A 21,843-nucleotide genomic window follows, 5' to 3' on the forward strand; every position below is an offset into this window, starting at 1 on the left:
GCCACCTCTGGTCTCTTCCCACAGTCATCCTACATGTCTAAGACCAATCTTCCCCATCACCATTTTCACGGGTCATTCACTCTGCTCAAAAACTTACAATAATTTCCTGTAGCCGATCACATCAGCTCCAACCCTCGGGCCAGACTTTTGAGAACCTGTCCTCTAGGCCTAGACTTTAAATTTCAGGAGCTGCTTCTTCACCCACCTCAAAGCACCAAATCACTGCCTTCACCTTCAACAGCACCAGTAAGAGATGAGACCCTAGAGCCTGGAACAGACTGGACCACATCTCCAACCTCCATTCCTGCCCAAAGCATCCTCACTCTCCACACCATCCATACCCATCCCCCCACAACAGCTTCTAGCCACACTGTCCTTTCCCACTCGACTTCCACAACACAAACACACACTACACACATACATGCATGCTCATTCATTCAACTGATAATATTAGTTGAGCACCTCCTAGGTGCCAGGCCTTATCCTAGTCACTATGGATACCACAGTGAACAAACAGACTAAGTCCCTCCCCATGCAGGGCTGACATTCCACTAGGAGACAAATGGACACAAACAAGCAAATTCATGATATGTCAGGTAGTCATATAGCCTTTCTCAATAGGAGTTCAGTAGGAAATCATAAAATGGAACGACTACATTCTCAATTCTGAAGCAAGTGAGAGTGTAAGCCACGTGAATACAGGGGAGAAGAGGTTTTAGGCAGAGGGAAGAGCAAGTAGAGAAGCCCTGAAGCAGGGAAATGCTTGATGCATTCAAGGAACCCAAACCAGAGCAGAGGCAGTCACAGGAGATGGGGGTGGGAAGCAAATAATGGAGGGCCACTGTGAGGACTGACTTTCACTCTTAGATTGAAGGCTATAGGAGGACCTGGGGTAAAGGAGCGACATGCTCTGACTTTCACTGTGAAAGGATTACTCCTCTCTGCCGTCTATCATCAGGTAGTAAAATTATGAGGGACTTATTTTCTTCTTGAATGTTCCAAAATTTTCTAAACTGAAGATATATTTTTCTTTTTTTTTTTTTTAAGGCTGCAGCACACAGCTTATGGGATCTTAGGTCCCCGACCAGGGATCGAACCTGGGCCCCGGCAGTGGAAGCTTCGAGTCCTAACCACTGGACTGCCAGGGAATGCCCCAATTTTTTTTTAATTTTTATTGGAATATAGTTGATTTACAATGTTGCATTAGTTTCAGGTGTACAGCAAAGTGAATGAGTTATACATATACGTATATCCATTCTTTTTTACATTCTTTTCCCATATAGGCCATTACAGAGTACTGAGTAGAGTTCTCTGTGCTATACAGTAGGTTCTTATTAGTTATCTATTTTATATATAATAGTGTGTATATGTCAATCTCAGTCTCCCAGTTTATCCCTCCTCCCCCACTCCCTTACCCCCTTGTAGCCATACCATATTTTTTAAATGAAGGAAAAACAATCTTCCTAATCCTTTAAGACTGAGCCCAAATTCCACCTCCACTCAAAGCCCCCTGTACCAGTGCTAGGCCATGCTGTACCCTAGACCCTGGCCATCAGGACCACTGGGGTGGCCCCAGTGTTAGCAGTACCGGCCTACAGCAACTAATTTTCATGAAAGTTTCTTCTGCTCCCCTCACTGTCCCTTCGGACACTCTTGCCCCAAGTGCCTGCCTGGGTCCCACTCTTTCTCTCCATTAACTTAATTAATTCCTGGTAATTAAAGTTACAGTTTAGTGATGAACTGCTAAAAGACTGACCTCTCAAGGGGTGTAAATATTTTTTTTATTCTTTATACAGTTTTTTAAATTCTTTATACAGTTTTTGAAAATAAATTTTATTGATTAATTGATTGATTGATTGCTGCACTGGGTCTTCGTTGCTGCGCACGGGCTTTCTCTAGTTGAGGCAAGCAGGGGCCTGCTCTTCGTTGCGCTGCGCAGGCTTCTCATTGCGGTGGCTTCTCTTGTTGCAGAGCACAGGCTCTAGGCACACGGCCTTCAGTAGTTGTGGCACTCGGGATCAGTATTTGTGGCTCGTGGGCTCTAGAGCGCAGGCTCAGTAGTTGTGGTGCACAGGCTTAGTTGCTCCACAGGATGTGGGATCTTCCCGGGCCAGGGCTCGAACCCGTGTCCCCTGCATTGGCAGGCGGATTCTTAACCACTGCGCCACCAAGGAAGTTCCAGGTGTAAATATTTTAAATGGGGACACTAAGTGGAAATGCAAACGTCTTAAGACTCAGAGGAATGCAGCTATAATGTTGGAACGATAGGCACTGGGGTGCCTAGTTTGTGGGTAGGTGGCTACCTTCTCCTAAAGGGTACAGGTGCTTAGAAAAGCAATGTCAAAGGGAGACAAGTGAAGTAATGAAAGATGAGATTACGTCATTGCCACCACCTCTCTCCTCCCAAATGGCCATTCAATCCATTTTGGGTACCAGAGAATGTTCCCCAGAGGTAACCCCAGCCATCCCAGAGGGGTGACTTGTGTGAAAGTAACTACCACCATCAGAAAGAAAAGCCCCCTTAGGACACTTCTGGTCTGGAAGCAAATTGTTCTCCAATTGCTTTCAGTGGGGGAACTCCTTGAGGGCAAAGTTCATCTCACATGATTCTTTTATGCTCCACAGAGCATCCAGCTCTGTGTTGGGCCCAGGGTGGGCCTTTCATAAACAACTGTAGATAATTGATCATTGATGGCCCAGTTGTAAAAAGGCTCCAAAGGACTTTTTTTCCAAAGGATTTTAAATACACATAAGCATTCTAACTAAGAACAACAGTAGTATTAATCACACACCTAATATTTTTAAGGGCCTGAAGATTTATAGCCTTAATGAAGTCTCAGACAGTGAAGCAGTTTTTACAACCTCAGCCAGTTCAGTTCAGGTCTGGAGAGTCTGTCTAACAAGGCAAAGGGAGAGAGCAGCCCTTGTCCACACACACCCGAGCCTCGGCTGGGCCAAGCCCCAGAAGAATCTGAACAGCTGCTTGCTGCCCACCCCTGGACTCCCTTCTCCTCCAAAAATGCCAAAGCTCTGCCTCAGAGGTGTTTTCGGGCCCTGGAATAGCTTTGAGAGGCTTGCAGTTACAATGGTCACCTTGAAGATCACCTACCTTCAAGACCTCTCTCTCAGGTCTCACTCTGCCCTTGGCTTGCTAACGAACAACTTTAACTTCAGAACTGAGTTGGCAGACAGGAGTAGAATGCTGTGAACTGCAGCAAACCAGGGGAATAAAAGCGGAGCCAGAACCCACTCCACTGGCTCACATTCAGCTCCAGCTTGCTAAGGGCAGTGTGGGTAAACGTTCCTATGCCCAATGACTGGATGGACATAAGGATGAAGTAGCTCCCTGCCTCACTCCCAGGATGGGCTGAGCCTCCAGTAGGAGGGAAATTCCAGGAATGTATGTGAGGTTCATACATAGGAACCCCTCTCTTTACCATCCCCCATGTCAATGTGTAGGAGACTAAGAGCGCTGTGGTCCATGGGAGAGAGCCCAGGGCCATGCCCAAAAGAAGTGACTTCTTTAGAAGCATGCCCCCAAAAAACACCCAACAAATGAAGCTAGAAGCCAATTCATTCTGCTCATCAGCTCCTCCCAGATGGGTGCAGCTGTGGCTCCCTGAATTCAGGAACTATCCCGATCAGAGTTTCTAGCCTAAGTCACCTGCTGGGGAGAGCTGTCTTTACTGCACATCTACCAAAGGCAAGCCTCCTTGCCTACCAAGGAGGGATAGCCAGTTCCAACATCATACCTCTTCTAGAGGGACATATTTCTGGGCAGTTTGAGTTTTTGCTTTAGGACATTCAATGTTTGTCTCTAAAATTAAACACAGATTTACCCATTGTTTTTGTAATGATGACATATAAGCTTATAGAAAATTCAAGTGACAGGCAAAAATATAAAGAAAAAAGTAAAAACCACTCTAATCCCACCACTCAGAGGTAAGATCTGACATAAACTCTGCTCTGCAGAAGAAGTGAACCTATTCTGAGTTAAACCTAGGGTGTTGCTCTTGCTTTTCTGGAAAAGTCTGTGGATTTAGTTTTCAGAAGACCCTTAATGCCACCCCTGAACTACTCGAAAAAATTTCAGGGGTCTCCAATATTTCTGGAGCTCACAAATGGACATTAATGAAGTCATAAAGACTCGCTGCCCCACACACATACTGACTTGAGGCCAGGAGTTCATCTGTTCAGCAGACATACCCCTTTTTTTCACTCAACATAGCATAAGTCTTTCTACAATCAATCACATAAATAGACATCATCATACTTTTTATCTCCTGGAGCATGTAAATGAGAGGAAGGGGGACACCATTACCTCTTGATACAATACCTTTAGAATCTGAAATGGAGTATGTGGGTAAATGTGACTTTACCCAAAGTCACACAGCAAACAGAGGACACCTATTCTCTGCTGATGGATTTGAGGAATGACTCTGTGGTGACACCAAACTCAAAAGGCGTTCATTAACTTTTCTTTCAGTCATAAAAAGGATCCAATGTGCCATTTCAACACATACATAAACACTTCCCACTGTCAAATAAAAATGAATGGTTGGTTGAAGTAGCACTTTTATCCCTAAAAACATTTCCCCAAATTAATAAGCTAATGGATATCCCATCCTACACTCCTAAAGCATGAAGGGGGAGAACAATGGACCAGATGCCCACAAATGGAAACATACACAGACTGTGGGTACATGCAACTGCTCCACCTCACAGGCATCAACACTAGGAACTCTCTCCTATTCAGGATACTCCTATTTTTGTAGGAAAAGAAAAAGTTAAAACAAACGTATATAAAGACAGCGCTGGAGATAAACATCTAATAAAAACACTAAATATTAAAACAGTAGCTCTAGGGTATAAGATTTATCAGTTTTATTTCATTTGTATACCTATCTGAATTGCCTAAATTTTCTACATGAATGCTCTTTAGAGTTTTAAAAGAAAAATAATTAACCCATAATCTAGGTTGGTCTATTTGGATTTTATTTTTTGCTGTAGAAAAACAGATTCAAAACTCTAGAGGGTCCACAACTCTTCTCAGTTTTGTGGAAGCAGAAGGAAGTGTTAAGACGAAGCTCAAACCTCATGAAGATTGCAATCCAACAGGAAAGCTCACCATGACCACGCTGAATAGAGGGCAAGAATTATTACCTTCTTTTCTGTCTCCAATGTGTAGGGAAGATGAAAATCCTAAACCAATCTCTCCTTCAAGTGCAACCAAAAGAAACCACCCCTGCCCCATCTCTTCCAAGAGTTCACAGACCTCTACTCTCCGAACAATTTCCAGTGCATCTGTCCACAACCACTCCTTGGCCACAAAATTACCCACACCACTTGGTATCTGCATACCTTCTCCAGTAATCCCCTTTTCCAGTACTTTATCTCTAAAAAAGTTATTTCTCCTTTTCCTTAAGTCTCACAAACACAGGATCCCACCCAAACAGTACAGAATCATTCATTCTATCAATTAAATAATCATTGTTAACTATACTGTATAGAGCTTCAGGAAAGATTATGTTAACAAAAAGGGTTAGTTTTCATGGAGCCTGAGAAAAACAAATGGGAATTGAGGAGCAAGAGTTTGTTAGTCTGTCCCAGCCCTGGCCAGAAGTCAGGGAGTGGGGGTGGGGAGGGCCATGGCCAGAGGAGAGAAACATCTGTCATTCTGCAGTTTCATTTCTCAAGGCTAGTTAATACCCTGAGTTTATGCATCAGTCTCTTCCAAGTTTGGTTAATCAGCCTCCCTGGATCCAATCAGCTCTGCGTGCCCTACAAACTGAATTTCAGGTTTATGAAACTGAGCACAAGATCCTGAAGCACAGAGATCCCACCAAACTAAAGTCACCTCCCAGGATGACATCTGTCTCTACTCTCTAACAGCAACACCCATCACGTGATATGTATTTGATGCACCCAACAGTCTCTGATATGTCCCTGTGACTTACAGAATTAAATCCAAACTTGGCCTGCCTTTCACAAGCCCAAATCAGCTTCCCAGCCTCATCCCTGGACAAGCCAAGTCTCTCATGGCTCCATGCTTTCACACATGACTCTCTCTTCATAGACTGCCCTTTGCCCAGTCTTGCTTGCCTGCAAAACTTCTGTTCTTCCTCTAAAGCCCAGTTCAGAAGTCACCTGGCCCTAAAGCCTTCCCTACTTCCCCAGGCATTTAGTTCTTACTGCCCCCAACTGCAGTTCTCTAACTACAAAGGCTTTAGAGAATTTGTTAAATACATTGTAGATCATTCTTTTAATTATCTAACCTCCCCTGGATACCCTGAGCTTCTTGAGGCAAGGAACTCACATTGTATCCATAAGCCCTAGCACAGTGTCAAGACTGAAATAAGAGATCAACCTTGAAGGACTGATCACATGGAACATTGGCATTAAGTTATTTAGAGGAAAAGAGTCTCACAATATTCAAGAATTAAATTGTCTATATACTTAATCTCATCCAAAATGACAATAGGGCACGGAGGCAGCATGGGCGTTTTAAAATTTTAAGTAATAATAGCAGCTAACATTTGTACTAAGTTAATTTGATCAGCACAACAACGCTAGGAGGTAGATACATTTTTCTGCATTTAAGCTGAGAAAAGCTTGAGGCTTTTCCAAACAGGAAACCGAGGCACGAGAGGGTTTAAATAACTCAAAATCGTTCAGTTAGTAAGTGGCAAAAGCAAGACACAAACTCGGTAGTCTGGCTCCAGAGCCAGTGCGCTCTGGAATCAGGAAGATCTAGGTTTTAATACAGATTATGTTACAAATATGGCTTTGGATAAGTCATCTAACTCCTCCGAGCTTGTATATGTAAAAGGGGCAGGACAACCCCTTTCTCTTAGAGTGCAGGGAGGATTAAGTTAAATATGATAATGTTTGCAAAAGTCTCTAAAATGGATTCTCCCACCTAACAGGCACTCCATAAATGTTCATTTATTTTCCTTTCCCTTCATAAAAGCTGGGCAAAATAGTCTCTCTGAGGAAAAGGATCCTCCCCCAGACTGCGTGAGGCTTTTCGAAGCAGATCAAGTAGTGTGGCCACTCAACACAGAAAGCCTTGCCTTACCTGTTTATCTCTGTCCATACCAGAGTCCTTTCAAAATGTAAATATCATCATGTCACTCACTTAAAACCTTTCAAAGGTTCCTAATTACACCGGGGATACAATCCAAACTAAGGAGGGAAGGCATTCAGTCCCCAAGGCCCCCAGTGATCGGACACACCTCTCTATAAACTTATCTCCCCTCTCCTTTTCCCCCTCCAGCCATACAGGCCTCTTTCACTTCCTCCAACTTGCCAAGCTCTCTGCTGCTCCACACATGGTTAACTCTTCACCCTCCTTCAGGTCTCAGCCTAAATGTCACTTCCTCAAGGGAAGCCTTCCCTGAGCCTCCAACCCAAATCAAGGCCCATATCTCTTACCACTCTCTTCACCTTTCTTTCCTTGTATTCATCACAGTCTGAAATGATTAGTTTACCACTTCCTTCAAAGTTTTATTTAAAAGACACCTTCTCAGGAGGCCTTTTCAGACCACTCAAATATAAATTCAGTCCCTACCCAGTAACTCATATCCTCCTTCCCTATCTTCTTTTTCTCATTAGCACTTATTAACAGACTATATTTTTATTATATATTTTATTGTCTGGCCCCTTAGAATGAAAGCTCCACAAGGGCAGTTATTTTTGCTTGCTTTCTTCACAACATCTAACAATGGCTGGCACATATTGGTTGACAAATATCTGTTGTTGAATGAAATTTCAAGATTATTTATTATCGGGCCTTCTCACTGGTCTATGAGCTCAAGCTAAAACACGTCTATCTGGTTTCCCACTGTACTCCCAACACCTAGTCCAGTACCTAGCACATAATAAGTGCTCAGTAAAATTTTACTAAATGAATCAAAGCCATGACCAGTGGAAAAATTGGAAAATGGTCAAAATATGTGTTAGCACCTTGCTTCCTCTTCTCTTTCACTGTATAATGTACCTGTGAGTTTGAGGAAACAGACCCCTGAAATCCCACCAAGCACCTGCCAGGCATCTATCTGTCCACATCCTGTATCCTCAGCCACACTGTACACACCAACAAATGCACTGTACAGGCCCTCCAGAACACAGAGCTGAAGGCAAGTGGGCCAACCCTAAGCCAAATACCACCTTACCCCAAGTCCCATTCTCTGACTGCCAGTCCTATTCTAGGCTAGTCCTGGGTGCCAGACATGCTGCCCTGGGTGGGCCCATGGATTTATTCCAATCTAGGATTTTTAATGCCACCTCTAGCCTACTCAAAAAAGAAAAAAAAAGTTAAAAATCCCTGAGCAGCTCGAATAATCCTGGGGTTCTCAGAAGCAGACATACCTAAGGTCGTACGGACCCCTCCCCCTCACATGCGCTGATCCAAGGCCAGGAGGCCATCTGTCCAGCAGACGCTCCCCGTCCTCCCTCGGGTCACATTGAGCCTTTCCCCTCCGGGTTGGCAGGAAGAGCCCCTGTAGAAAGACAATCTCCACCCTGATCAACAGGCCTGGTCACCCCCTGGGCCCCCAACTCTGGAGCAGGAATACCCGTCTGCTCCCGAAAAAACCTCCCCCAGGGTCAGAACTTGGGCGGAGGTGGGGGGAAGGACTGAGGGGCGCCAAAAAAGGTCGATCCCCCAAATGTCTGTCCCGTGACGACACCAGCTCTTCGGGCGACCGGGACAGTCCAGCTGACAGGGCGCCCCAGCGGGGGAAAGTGGCACCGTTATCCGTGCCTGGGCGGGGGGCCGCGGGCCGACGCCGAGGGCGGCCGCCCGTCCCGCGCCGGGAGGACAGCAGCGTGCCCGCCCGGCGGGGTAGCGGCGGGTCGGGGTGGCGGAAGGGGCAGGCTGCCCGTCCGCCGGGGGCGGGGTGGGGTGGCGGCCGGGGCCCGCCAGGCGGCGGTCAGGGGAAGTGGCTGCCGCCTCAGGCGGCGAGCAGGGTCCGCCTGGCTGCAGGGCCGGGCCGCGGTGCGGGCGCGGGCTCGGCCTCGGCCCTGGCTCCGCTCAGCCCCCAGCTCGGGCTGGAGCGGCCTCGGCGGCGGCCCCGGCCCACAAGCCCCGCCCGGCCCGGCCCGCGGGGGGCGCTTACCTGGCGGCGGCGGCGGCTGCAGGCCCCGGGCTCGGCCGCGCGCGTCCCCAGCGCCGGCTGCGGGAGCCACAACATGGCGACGGCGGTGGCGGGCGGGGCTGCGGCTCCGGGGGCGGAGCGGGGGCGGGAGCCGGCCTGGCGGCGGGACCTGGCTGGGGCCGCGGGCGGGGGTTGTGGGGGGGGCAGGCGGAAGGCGGCTCGGACCTGGGCACCCGCCCAGGGCGGTGCGGCTGAGGGGCTGACCCGGCCTGGGCCCGGCTTCTCGCCTCTCGCCTACCGTCTACCGCCTCCCGCCCCAGGCGGGCTGCGCGGCACCGACCCGGCGGTGGCGACAGCGACGGGCTGGGCGGGGCGGGGGCGGTGCCGGGCAGAGCTGGACCCTAGACCTCGCAGACCCAGACCCTGCCCCCGCCCTCGCCTGACCCGTCTGCCCCGCCGAGCGCCCGGCGCGATTCCGGCCCGGCGGCCGCTCCCTGCAACCTGGGCCTCTCGTTCTCTGACCGGCCTCCAGGGCAGGGGCCTTCGGTCAGGGCCGAGGTCTCCCACTAGAGGGCCACGATCTGCCTACGAGGCTGTGTCGCCCCAGCGGACGGCGAGCGCCTCTGGAGCCGGCACGGCGTCCTCTTCCCTCAGATCTGGCACCTAGTGGGGCCTAGTAGGCTGTTAAGTGAAAGGTAGCAGAGGTGGCGTGGGCCTGGCACTTAGTAGGTGCGCCCTAAATGTTCGGTCATCGCTGGATCTAGGGACTTGCAAGCAGGCCTGGAGGTGCGGGGCGCTCTGGCATGTTGTCTCTGGGATGACCGTGAGACCCGCGGCGAACAGAGTTGGAGGCCTGGCAACGGGTGCCTCCCAGGGGTAGACTGCAACATCTCTGAGTTACAGGGGAAGCTATGACTGTGCGAGGTGAGAACTCGGAGAGACGGGCAGATGGCCAGGGCAGGACCTTCCAAGAACCTAGAGTACCTGGAAACTGGTGGTGTTAAGGTGGCAACTAGGTTGAGGGTGTGAGAGCACGTAGATGAGGCCCTGGTGTCTGGCAGTGAGCACCCACTGCTAACCACGGAGAAATGCCCTCTGAAGAACCGGGAAAGAGACGCCAATTTGCTCGAGGGGTGCAACTGATTTTCAGCCAGGGCCTGCTGTGGGCCAGGCTCTAAGCTGAGTTGACCACTTGGGTAGGGGGTGTGTGGTAGTGAAGCAATGAAGGCAGTAAAGGGTGATGATTCCAGAAGTTTGGCAGGAAGAGGGGGAAAAGAGTAAGCCTATAGCTCCAGGGGTAGTAAAAGAGAGAGGTGATTTTTATTTTTATTTATTTATTTATTTATTTATTTATTTATTGCGGTACGCGGGCCTCTCACTGCTGTGGCCTCTCCCGTTGCGGAGCACAGGCTCCGGATGCGCAGACTCAGCGGCCATGGCTCACGGGCCCGGCCGCTCCGCGGCATGTGGGATCCTCCCGGACCGGGGCACGAACCCATGTCCCCTGAATCGGCAGGTGGACTCTCAACCACTGCGCCACCAGGGAGGCCCTATTTTTATTTTTTCCTATTTGAGGACGAGCTCTCAAAGGAGCTGAGAGGGGAGAATAAAAGATAAGGGATAGGATAATTAATGATGCGTGATCTCAGAAAAGAAAAAGGAAATAGGGCTGAGGAAGGGGGAGGAAGAAATCAGAGAAGAGGCACACCTCTTCCTGCTAGATTTAAAGGATACACAAAGATAGAAATATTTTGAGGTGGGGAGGCATGCATACTCAGCCCTGCATGTTTCCATGGGTCAGCTGCCTGGATGACCCCCAAAGTCAACCATAATTCTGCTGGGGGGTCACTGCCCTTTGCAATTTAAGTGCAATTGGCTCAAACCCCTATTCCACTTAGAGTAGGAAACGCAGCATACCTGCCAACATTTCCAAAGATTCACGGGAGAACTTAACATTTCTTCAAATTATCACTGGCCCCAATTTCTTATTTCCAAAATTATACTCCATTGTGCTCTTTTAGGAAATTTGTCACTATTCCCTGGATACTCTCCATGTATATTCCCCCCAAATACGGTACCATGCTTGTGAAAACAAGCAAAATGCCCAGTGTTATATAATTGTTAAATTATAGTTCATTTGTAACCATTAAAAATCATGTTGAACACAACATTGTAAATCAACTATACTCCGATATAAAATTTAAAAAATCATGTTGAAGAAAAAGATTAATGACATGGTATATACTTGTAATTAAAAAGCACATCATAGGGGCTTCCCTGGTGGCGCAGTGGTTGAGAATCCGCCTGCCGATGCAGGGGACACGGGTTCGTGCCCCGGTCCGGGAGGATCCCACATGCCGCGGAGCGGCTGGGCCCGTGAGCCATGGCTGCTGAGCCTGCGTGTCCAGAGCCTGTGCTCCGCAACGGGAGAGGCCACAGCAGTGAGACGCCTGCGTACCGCAAAAAAAAAAAAAAAAAAAGCACATCATAAGATGATGGGATACAGAGACTTCCCTGGTGGTCCAGTGGGTAAGACTCTGTGTTCCCAATGCAGGGGGCACGGGTTCAATCCCTGGTCAGGGAACTAGATCCCACATGCATGCCACAACTAGGAGTCCACATGCCGCAGCCAAAACTAACTAAATAATAAATAAATATTTTTTAAAAGATATGATACCAGCTTGTAATATATAAATATACATAAACGTGTATCACACAAAGACTTTTTTTTTACATTTATTTGCATTGGGTTTATTGGATAACACCATATTGAATAACTTTAATCCCAGAATCTGCTTATTTTTTTTAATTGAAATATAGTTGCTGTACAATATTATACAAGTTACAGGTGTACAATATAGTGATTCACAATTTTTAAAGGTTATACTCCATTTATAATTATTATAAAATATTGACTATATTCCCCATACTGTACAATATATCCTTGTCACTTATTTTATACCTAATAGTTTGTACCTATTACTCCCCTACCCCAATATTGCCCCTTCCCTTCAAATTTTTTAAAATGCAAGGTGGAGAGCAGGGTAGAATATACTTCCATTTTTTATAAAAATTATATATATAATTAATATTTACACACATATATATTTGCTTATCCAAGCATAGCACATATCTGATGGACACAAATGAGATTGGGTAGGGAAACTAGATGGCTGGGGGACAGGAGCATGAGGGAGACCTTTTATCACCGTATGCCCTTTTGTGCCCTTTGAATTTTATACTATGTGCTTTACCAATAAAGAACAAATAAATGCAATTTAATTTTTTTTAACGCATATACTTTTTTAGTAGTGTTCTGGATCACCAGGTATAAACAGGAAAATAAAGCAGGGCTCTGGACAGCAGACCTAGCTATTTCTTTTTTTTTTTTTTTTTTTTTTTTTTTTTTTATTTATTTATTTTTGGCTGCGTTGGGTCTTTGTTGCTGCGCGCAGGCTTTCTCTAGTTGTGTAGAGTAGGGGCTACTCTTCATTGCGGTGCACGGGCTTCTCTTTGCAGTGGCTTCTCTTTGTTGCGGAGCACAGGCCCTAGAGCGCGCGGGCTTCAGCAGTTGTGGCCCGCGGGCTCAGTAGTTGTGGTTCACAGGCTCTAGAGCACAGGCTCAGTAGTTGTGGCACACGGGCTTAGTTGCTCCGCGGCATGTGGGATCTTCCCAGACCAGGGCTTGAATCCGTGTCCTGTGCATTGGCAGGTGGATTCTTAACCACTGTGCCACCAGGGAAGTCCCAGACCTAGCTATTTCCAAAGTCCCCTGCCGTGCCCAGAGGCTGCATGGTGTCCATCGAAGAACATCACAGAGGGAATCAGGAGACTTGGCTTCAAGTCCAGCCTCTGTTACCAACTCTCTGTGCTGCCCTGGACCGGTCACCTCATCTCTCTGATCATCCCTTTCCTCTTCGGTAAAATGGAGGCAATAGTACTTTTGAGCTACGTAATATAAAATAATATCACACATAGATTTTTAAATGGTATTTTTATTTTCTTCTGTGACTTCTTATTTTCTTATTTTTACAGTAGTACATTAATATTTACCTTGAAATCAGGAAAAATGATATTTTAAAGTGTATTTTTATGAAAGGTATTTTTAAAAGATATTTATGGAATTCAGAAGAAAGATATTAGGAGTCAGGAAAGGAAATTGGAAATGGATATTTGAAGGATGGATGGGACTTTGACAAGCAGAGATGGGCTAGTTGAGGAGGCTGCCCTATGCAGAAGGAACAGTACAATGATACAGAATGAGAAGTTCAGCAAACACCAAGAGGTCAGTTTGGTTGGAGCACAGATTCATGTGGAAGAAATTGAGGTGAATCAGTCTGGACAAGTAGGGCAATAGTCCTGAATGCCAAGTTGAACCCTTTGTAATTTGACAGCTGGGAGAACCCTGGAGCTTGAACTGTGCAGGTGATAAATTTTAAAATAAATGTTCCTGTATCCTCTTCCTTAATGAGATTCTAGATATTAACCCTTCTACCCTAATGATATCTGGGCATCTGATTGACTCAGAGTGAAGCGGTAGGGGCAACAGTTTTTGCATTCCCTTTTCACAGAGTGAGAACTGGCCCTTGCTTCTCTGGTATTCATTACTACAATTTTTATTCACAAGGCAGAAGTTTCAGAGAACAAATTAGCAAAGAGTGAAAATGAAAGGAAGAAGAAATGTGCATTTTAAACCAATGCTTGCAAAAACTTTTTTGTTTTTTTACAACTTTCTATGAGGTCAGCTTTTTCTTAGATTCCATATATAAGTGAAATCACACAGTATTTGTCTTTCTCTGATTTATTTCACTTAGCATAATGTCCTCAAGATCCATCCATATTTTCAAAAATGGCATGATTTCCTTCTTTTCTATGGCTGAATAATATTCTTTGCACTCTTTCTGACTCTGAACTTCCATAAGAAATATATTCCACATCTCAACCCAGAATATATACACATGTGCACACAGACACACACACCTCTGAAACAAAACATTTCATGAAATGTTACCATTGTATGCAATGCATTCTGATATTTTCAACTTTATTATTTTTATTTCTTTTTAAATACTGGTCATTGATCTTATGACCCATTATAGGGCTCCAAAATGCCTTAAAGGACATTGAAAAAAGGCTAGACTATTATTCCTTATGTTTGCAGTTCTCATTTAAATATCCATACAGGCAGTGACCTTAAGTTTGCCATGTTTACATGTCCCAGAAAGCCTCAGGACAGGCAAGACTCTCTCAGGATGTGGTGGGGGAGAGAATAGAAGGATTGACAGGAGCCATGTTTGAGTTTCTCTTCCCTTCTCAGTAAATATTTCCTGATTTCAATATTTCTCAGGAGGCATAAATGTTTTCTCCTTTGTCTAGCTTGCGATACAGACTGAACTTCAAACAAGATTAGACTACTGCCTGCAGACTACCAGAGACAACTATTTATTTGAATGAACAGAATCATGGACTAAAATAAAAGGGAAATAATATGTCTGGATAGTGGCAACACATAGAAGCCATCTGATCCAACGCTGTTGGAGTACTACAGGGACAGTAAATTTTATCCTTACTTAGAAGTTTGGAACCAGTGAAAAGCTGAAAATATCAACTTTATTACCAATAAAGCTGAGCTGAAGAATGTTCTGGTTGATGACCAATAGTCTTTTTACTATTCTTTGAATTAAAATATTCTCCCCCAAAACTCCAACCTACAACTTGTAGAGGTCTAGCAACTTTAACCATGTATGATTAGAGAAGACTGCCCTCTCTATAAGGGCAAGCAGATCCAAATTCACCAATTAGGTAGGTCACCTGGAAGAACCAGGACAAGTTCTCCTACCTGACTTCCTATGGGGGGGGGGGGGGAAAGAATGGGGAATAAGGATTTATCCCTGCCCAAACAAATTGGACCTAGCCCAGTAGTTGGTCAGTTAATTGGAAAAGTATATTAAAGCAGTGAATTATAAAAAGTGACAAATACAAACCTTAATATTTCATTTTCATTTCAAACCTATAAGGAATACCCACTTGCGAATCTTTTGATGTGAGGTCAAAACTTTTATGTGAGCAACAGTGGCGATTAGAATTCTTGAGTTGTCTTTCTTACATAATTCATATCCATGATATATTTTCTATGCTTTCCAATTCGTTTTTTTAAAGTTGACTGAGGGGGACTTCCCTGGCGGTCCAATGGTTAAGACTCCATGCTTCCACTGCAGGGGCCACAGGTTTGATCCCTGGTCCAGGAACTAAGATCCCACATGCCCCACAGCATGGCCAAAAATAAAAAATTTAAAAAATAAAGTTGACTGAGGACTTAGAGCTTCTTGCAAAGCAATATAACTAGAGGCTCCCTCTTAAAAAAAAAAAAAATTCCTTCTTAATTCTCTCACTCATGTCTGGTTTGACAGTAATTTTCAACTGGTCCCTATCTAATATTTCCAAAACATTCAACTGACATTTCATAGAAACAACTCTTTCTTTTTCATGCTTATGTGTCATCAGTTTATGTAATTTTAATTAAATTAATTATACTCTGGCAAACAGCTGTCATAAGCAATTTTGGGATCAAACACAACAGATTCTTATTAGGCATCTAACAAAACTGGTAGGAAGAAGTATGTAGATATTCCAGAGATGGACTCACTAATCCAAAGCATTTAGCAGGCTTGGGCATTAGTCAATATGTTTATTTGGAGGGAATGGAAAGTGTTGATTCCAGAGAGTTCATTAAAACAAAACCGGTTAATGCTCATATACTAGTATAACCAACTCTGGGTGCATATATCTTAACATTCTTCTTCCATTATGTATCCACTTTATAAATGTTTACTGATATTCAGGATAGTGCCAGGCACTATTCTAGGCCCTGAAGAAGCACAGCTCACTGAAAAGGAAGAAACTGGTATGTAAACAGGATGAAGAGGCAGGATAGAGAAGGAGGAATGTTAAGGAGCACATCCCTTTACCTTCTCTCTACTCCATCCCTTCAAAATCACTGTCCCTCCATTCCCACTTAGCTAAAAAATGGCTTTAAATATCTTAGGATTGGCATGGCTATCACAGAAATCCCCATGGTAATACCACAATACCACCTACTACATTAACAGTATATATGTATATATATATATATACACATATATATGTATTTTATACATATATATACATATACATATATATATATATATATATATACACACACCTTATGTACTTTCCAGTGCTAATGAGATGATGCAATTGGTCCATTCAGAGAAAGCTGTGGCAATGGGAATTGGTATAATTCTCTTAAAAAGCAATTTGACAGTACTTGCAAAGAGCCTTAACAGAGATGTGACTCTCTTTTGACTCATCAGTACCACTCCTAGAAACTTTTCCTTAAGAAAAAGTCCTCCCTCCTTTTCACAAAGATGACACCAAAGGCAAAGAAGGAAGCCCCTGCCCCTCCCAAAGCCGAAGCCAAAGCAAAGGCTTTGAAGACCAAGAAAGCAGAGTTGAAATGTGTCCACGCCCAGAAAAAAAAAAAAAAAATCGCCTGTCACCCACCTTGCCACAGCCCAAAGCACTGAGGCTCAGGAGGCAGCCCAAATATCCTGCAAAGAGCACCCCTAGGATAAACAAGCTTGACCGCTATGCCATCATCAAGTTCCCCCTCACCGCCAAGTCAGCCATGAAGAAGACAGAAGGCAGCACACCTGTGGTCCTTGTGGATGGCAAGGCCAATAAGCATCAAATTAAACAGGCTATGAAGAAGCTCTATGACATTGACGTGGCCAAGGTGGACAACTTGACCAGGTCTGATGGAAAAAAGAAGGCATATGTTCGCCTGGCTCCTGACTATGATGCTTTGGATGTTGCCAACAAAATTGGGATCACCTAAACTGAGTCCAGCTGGCTAATTCTAAATATAAAAGTTTTCACAAAAAAAAAAAAAGAAGAAGAGAGAAAGAAAGAGAGAAAGAAAGAAAGAAAGAAAGAGGGCTTCCCTGGTGGCGCAGTGGTTGAGAGTCCACCTGCCGATGCAGGGGACACGGGTTCGTGCCCCGGCCTGGGAGGATCCCACATGCCGCGGAGCGGCTGGGCCCATGAGCCATGGCTGCTGAGCCTGCGCGTCCAGAGCCTGTGCTCCGCAATGGGAGAGGCCACAACAGTGAGAGGCCCGTGTACTGCAAAAAAAAAAAAAAAAGGAAAAAAGAAAGAAAGAAAGAAAGAAAGAAAGAAAGAAAGAAAGAAAGTTCTATCCAAAAGAGAATGGCCACATGCCTAATATTTACTACAACCTTATTTGTGATAGTGAAAGTTTGAAACATATGAATAAGTAACTTACGGCATGCAACATTGTATAACTTACCACGGAGTATGTAACAGAAAACATTTGATTACATATTAAATGAAAAAAGATATAATTTGCTCAACTATACTGAGAACCACTGAACTATATACTTTTAAAGGGTGAACTTTTGGGAATTCCCTGGTGGTCCGGTGGTTAGGACTCTGTGCTTTCACTGCCAGGGCCTGAGTTCAATCCCTGGTCGGATCCCCGTGTGGCCAAAAAAATATAAAAAAATAAAAGGGTGAACTTTGTGAATCATATCAATTTCTTTTAAAAAGATAAAATTCTCCATTTTTACTTTTGTGTCAGCCAAGATCAGCAGAAAACAGATGGCCTGCTCAATGTGTGTAACTGAAGAAAGTTAATGAAGGGACAGTGTATAAAGATGCTGGCAGGGTTGAGGGAAACCAACAAGGGATAATGAAATACCCCAGGGCTAATGCTGAGAAGCCATTATCAACCATAGGCCTGAAGGGGCAAAGAGATGGAACCAGTGCTCAGAGCAACAGCTGAAGGAGAGGGAGGGCCAGTAGGAACTTTGAGGAATACAGCGCTCTCTCTCTCTCTCTCTCTCTCTCTCTCTCTCTCTTCCTGTGGTACCTCCCACTGGCTGAACCCAAGAGGAAGCCTAAGGGCAAGTGACTCCAGATGACACTGCCCTTCAAGGTCAGCCTCTAGAGAAGGATGGAGAGGAGTGGATCTGGAAGCAGATTATCTAGCAGGTATGTGATCATATAGCAATGTGAGAACCATCTAAACATATGGCCGAGGGCTTCCCTGGTGGCGCAGTTGTTGAGAGTCCGCCTGCCAATGCAGGGGACAAGGGTTCGAGCCCCGGTCCAGGAAGATCCCACGTACCGCAGAGCAACTAAGCCCACAACTACTGAGCCCGCGTGCCACAACTACTGAAGCCCACGCACCTAGAGCCTGTGCTCTGCAACAAGAGAAGCCACCGCAATGAGAAGCCTGTGCACCGCAACGAAGAGTAGCCTCCACTCGCCACAACCAGAGAAAGCCCGCAGACAGCAACGAAGACCCAACGCAGCCAAAAATTTAAAAAAATAAAATTTTAAAAAATAAAAAAAACAAAAAACATTTTATTAAAAAAAATAATGGTTTTTTTTTTCTGCACCATGCGGCTTGCAGAACCTTAGTTCCCCAACCGGGGATCGGAGCCATGCCCTCAGCAGTGATAGCTGCGGAGTCTTAACCACTGGACGACCAGGGAATTCCAAAAAAAATATTTTTAAAAATTGTCCTAGCTTTATAAAAACTTAAAGTTAAAAAGTCTTGCTTCTTTAGGGAACCCTCCTACACTGTTGGTGGGAATGTAAATTGGTACAGCCACTATGGAGAACAGTATGTAGGTTCCTTAAAAAACTAAAAATAGAGCTACCGTATGATCCAGCAATCCCACTCCTGGGCATATATCTAGAGAAAACCATAATTCAAAAATATACATGTACCCTAATATTCATTGCAGTGCTATTTACAATAGCCAGGACATGGAAGCAACCTAAATGTCCATCGACAGAGGAATGGATAAGGAAGATGTGGTACATATAAACAATGGAATATTACTCAGTCATTAAAAAGAATGAAATAATGCCATTAGCAGCTACGTGGATGGACCTAGAGATTGTCATACTGAGTGACGTAAGTCAGACAGAGAAAGACAAATATCATATGATATTGCTTGTGTGTGGATTCTAAAAAAATGGTACAAATGAACCTATTTACAAAAGAGAAATAGAGTCATAGATGTAGAAAACAAACTTATGGTTACCAAGGGGTAAAGGTGGGGAGGCGGGAGGGATAAAATGGGAGATTGGGATTGACATATATACAACACTATATATAAAATATATGACTAATAAGAACCTACTGTATAGCACAGGGAACTCTATAATGACCTACATGGGAATAGAATCTAAAAAAGAGTGGAGGGACTTCCCTGGTGGCACAGTGGTTAAGAATCCACCTGCCAATACAGGGGACGTGGGATCAATCCCTGGTCAGGGAAGATCCCACATGCTGCGGAGCAAATAAGGCCATGCGCCACAACTACTGAGCCTGCGCTCTAGAGCCCATGAGCCACAACTTCTGAGCCCACTTGCTGCAACTGCTGAAGCCCGTGTGCCTAAAGCCCGTGCTCTGCAACAAGAGAAGCCACCACAATGAGAAGCCTGCGCACCGCAACAAGGAGTAGCCCCTGCTCACTGCAACTAGAGAAAGCCCGTGTACAGCAACAAAGATCCAATGCAGCCAAAGATAAATAAATTTTTTAAAAATTTGTATATGTCTATGTATTTACATACATACATAAGTATATATTTGTGTGTGTGAACATGCATACATATTTCCAAAACATGTATTATTAATTTTAGTTGTTTTGTTTATTAAAGTAGTATCATTCCCTACATAATAACCTGGGAACTTTTTTTTTAATTTAACTACAGTTGATTTACAATATTGCGTTAGTTCCAGGTGTATAGCTTCAGATTCTTTTCCATTATAGGTTATTACAAATATTGAATATAGTTCCTTGTGCTATACAGTAAATCCTTGTTCTTTATGTATTGATATTTTATATATAGTGGTGTGTCCTGGGACTTCTTTTTCACTTTTCATGTTTTATTGCTAAAATCCATCTCAGGTTTGTTGCCTGGAGCTGAGTTTATTTACGGTTGCTGCTGTCGACTATTTCAATGTGTAAATATGCTAATATTACTTTGTTGCTGGCAGCAAAGGCTCTTGGTGCCCTGTATTCTTCCCTTTGGCCCACAATTGGTTTTAGTCAAATATGTGGTAGCCAGTTTTGTGGGGCCTCCCATTTACTGACAATGCCCACCGCAAGTGCTAGGCCGTGGGCCTCTCCAATTTCTGCTTTAAGGCCTTCTCAAAAGCCACAAGAGCCTTCTCAGCCCTCTCCCAAACACAGACTGAAAGTAAAGAGCATTAACCCTCAACCAATGGGGGGTGTGAGCCAAGGGATAGATACCCCAAGCTCCCTTTCTTCAGATGGACAATTCTGGGAGGCATTTTTTTTTTAATACGGGATTTTTAAAAATATTTATTTATTTATTTATTTGACTGTGCTGGGTCTTAGTTGCAGCACGCGGGATCTTTGTTGCTGTGTGTGGGATCTTAGTTGCAGCATGTGGGCTCTTAGTTGTTGCATGAGGGCTTTTAGTTGTGACACGCAGTATCTTCAGTTGCGGCACACAGGATCTTTAGTTGTGGCATGTGAATTCTTAGTTGCGGCATGTGGGATCTAGTTCCCTGACCAGGGATCGAACCCAGGCCCCCTGCATTAGGAGCACAGAGTCTTGGCCACTGGACCGCCAGGGAAGTCCCTGGGAGGCATTTTGTATATTTCTCAGAGGTCTCCATGGAATCACACTCCTTATGTTGGTGTTTCCTGATACTTTGCCTCAATCTCACCCTCTTATTCACCCCTGCTGCCTGAGGTCACTTCTCAAATGAACAACTTGCACCCAAGTCCTCATCCCAGTCTCTGCTTTTGAGGACTTCAAACTAATACAACCAGTTTCCTGATAATGAGCATTTGGATTGTTGCAGGTTTTTGCTATTGCAAAAGTGCTACTAAGAATATTCGTATAAAACCCACTGGTGCACAAGTGCAAGAATTTCTCTTGCATATTTATACAGGAGTAGACTTGTTGGGTCAAAGACTAAGTGAACTTTCAGCTTTACAAGATAATTCCAAACTGCTTACCAAAGTGGTTTTTACCAATTTATGGTTTCAACAACATTGTATACAAGATCTTATTGATCCAAATCCTCTTCAACACTTGGTTTTGTCAGATTTCTTAATTTTCACCTCTCAAATAGATATCGAATAGAATCTCATTGTGGTCTCAATTTGTACTTCTTGATGATTAATGAGGTTGAACATGTATTCATATATTTATTGACCACAAATGTTTCATCTTTGGGGAAATGTCTCTTCAAAGCTTTTGCCCATTTTTCCATTGCTTGACTGTCTTTTCCTCATTAATTTTACGAATTCTTTTACAGTTATGGTTATTCTCCTTTGAAACTCAGAAGCTCAAAATCAAATCAACCATAATCTTCACTGAATATTACCTTTTTCCTGGTTACAAAATTAATGCATGCTTGTTGTAAAAGAAACATGTAAAGAGTACAGACATGTTTAACTTAGAAAGCCTTCCTTGCTGTCAGCTCCAGCCCACCTCCAAGTAGGAATAATTCCCATGAATTGTTTGCCATCCCATATTTTGAGGATTTTGTTGTCACATCTCTCTCCCAGATTAGACTGGTAATTTCCCAAGGGTAAGGACTGTGTTGTATTCATCTTTGTATCCTCAGGCCCAGGCACAGTGCCTGGTTTAGACCTGGAACGCAATACATTATTGTTGAATGAATTGCTGA

At 44.5% G+C, this 21,843-nt stretch overlaps 1 protein-coding gene and 1 pseudogene across 9 annotated transcripts in view; one reads left to right on the forward strand and one right to left on the reverse strand.

Annotated features, from left to right (window-relative positions):
- The window catches only part of ZNF592 (zinc finger protein 592), a 60,244-nt gene extending 51,037 nt beyond the window's left edge, over positions 1-9,207 (reverse strand). For 2 of the 8 annotated variants that reach the window (XM_079907247.1, XM_079907246.1), the window contains exons 1-2: positions 9,120-9,202; positions 8,371-8,501 (exon numbers count right to left, since the gene is read on the reverse strand). In XM_079907247.1, coding sequence (XP_079763373.1) covers positions 8,371-8,501; positions 9,120-9,194 — 206 coding nt within the window. In that variant the 5' untranslated portion in view covers positions 9,195-9,202. Of the gene's footprint in view, positions 1-8,370; positions 8,626-9,119 lie in introns of those variants that run through there. The other 6 variants (XM_079907251.1, XM_079907249.1, XM_079907253.1 and 3 more) reach the window with 5 other exon arrangements.
- A 7,194-nt stretch (positions 9,208-16,401) lies between these two features.
- LOC307182574 (large ribosomal subunit protein uL23-like) lies at positions 16,402-17,235 on the forward strand (annotated as a pseudogene). The gene has a single exon. The product of its transcript is annotated as a large ribosomal subunit protein uL23-like (transcript).
- Positions 17,236-21,843: the final 4,608 nt, after the last annotated feature.

This window comes from Stenella coeruleoalba, assembly GCF_951394435.1.
Source record: "Stenella coeruleoalba genome assembly, chromosome: 2".
Lineage (NCBI taxonomy): Eukaryota > Metazoa > Chordata > Mammalia > Artiodactyla > Delphinidae > Stenella > Stenella coeruleoalba.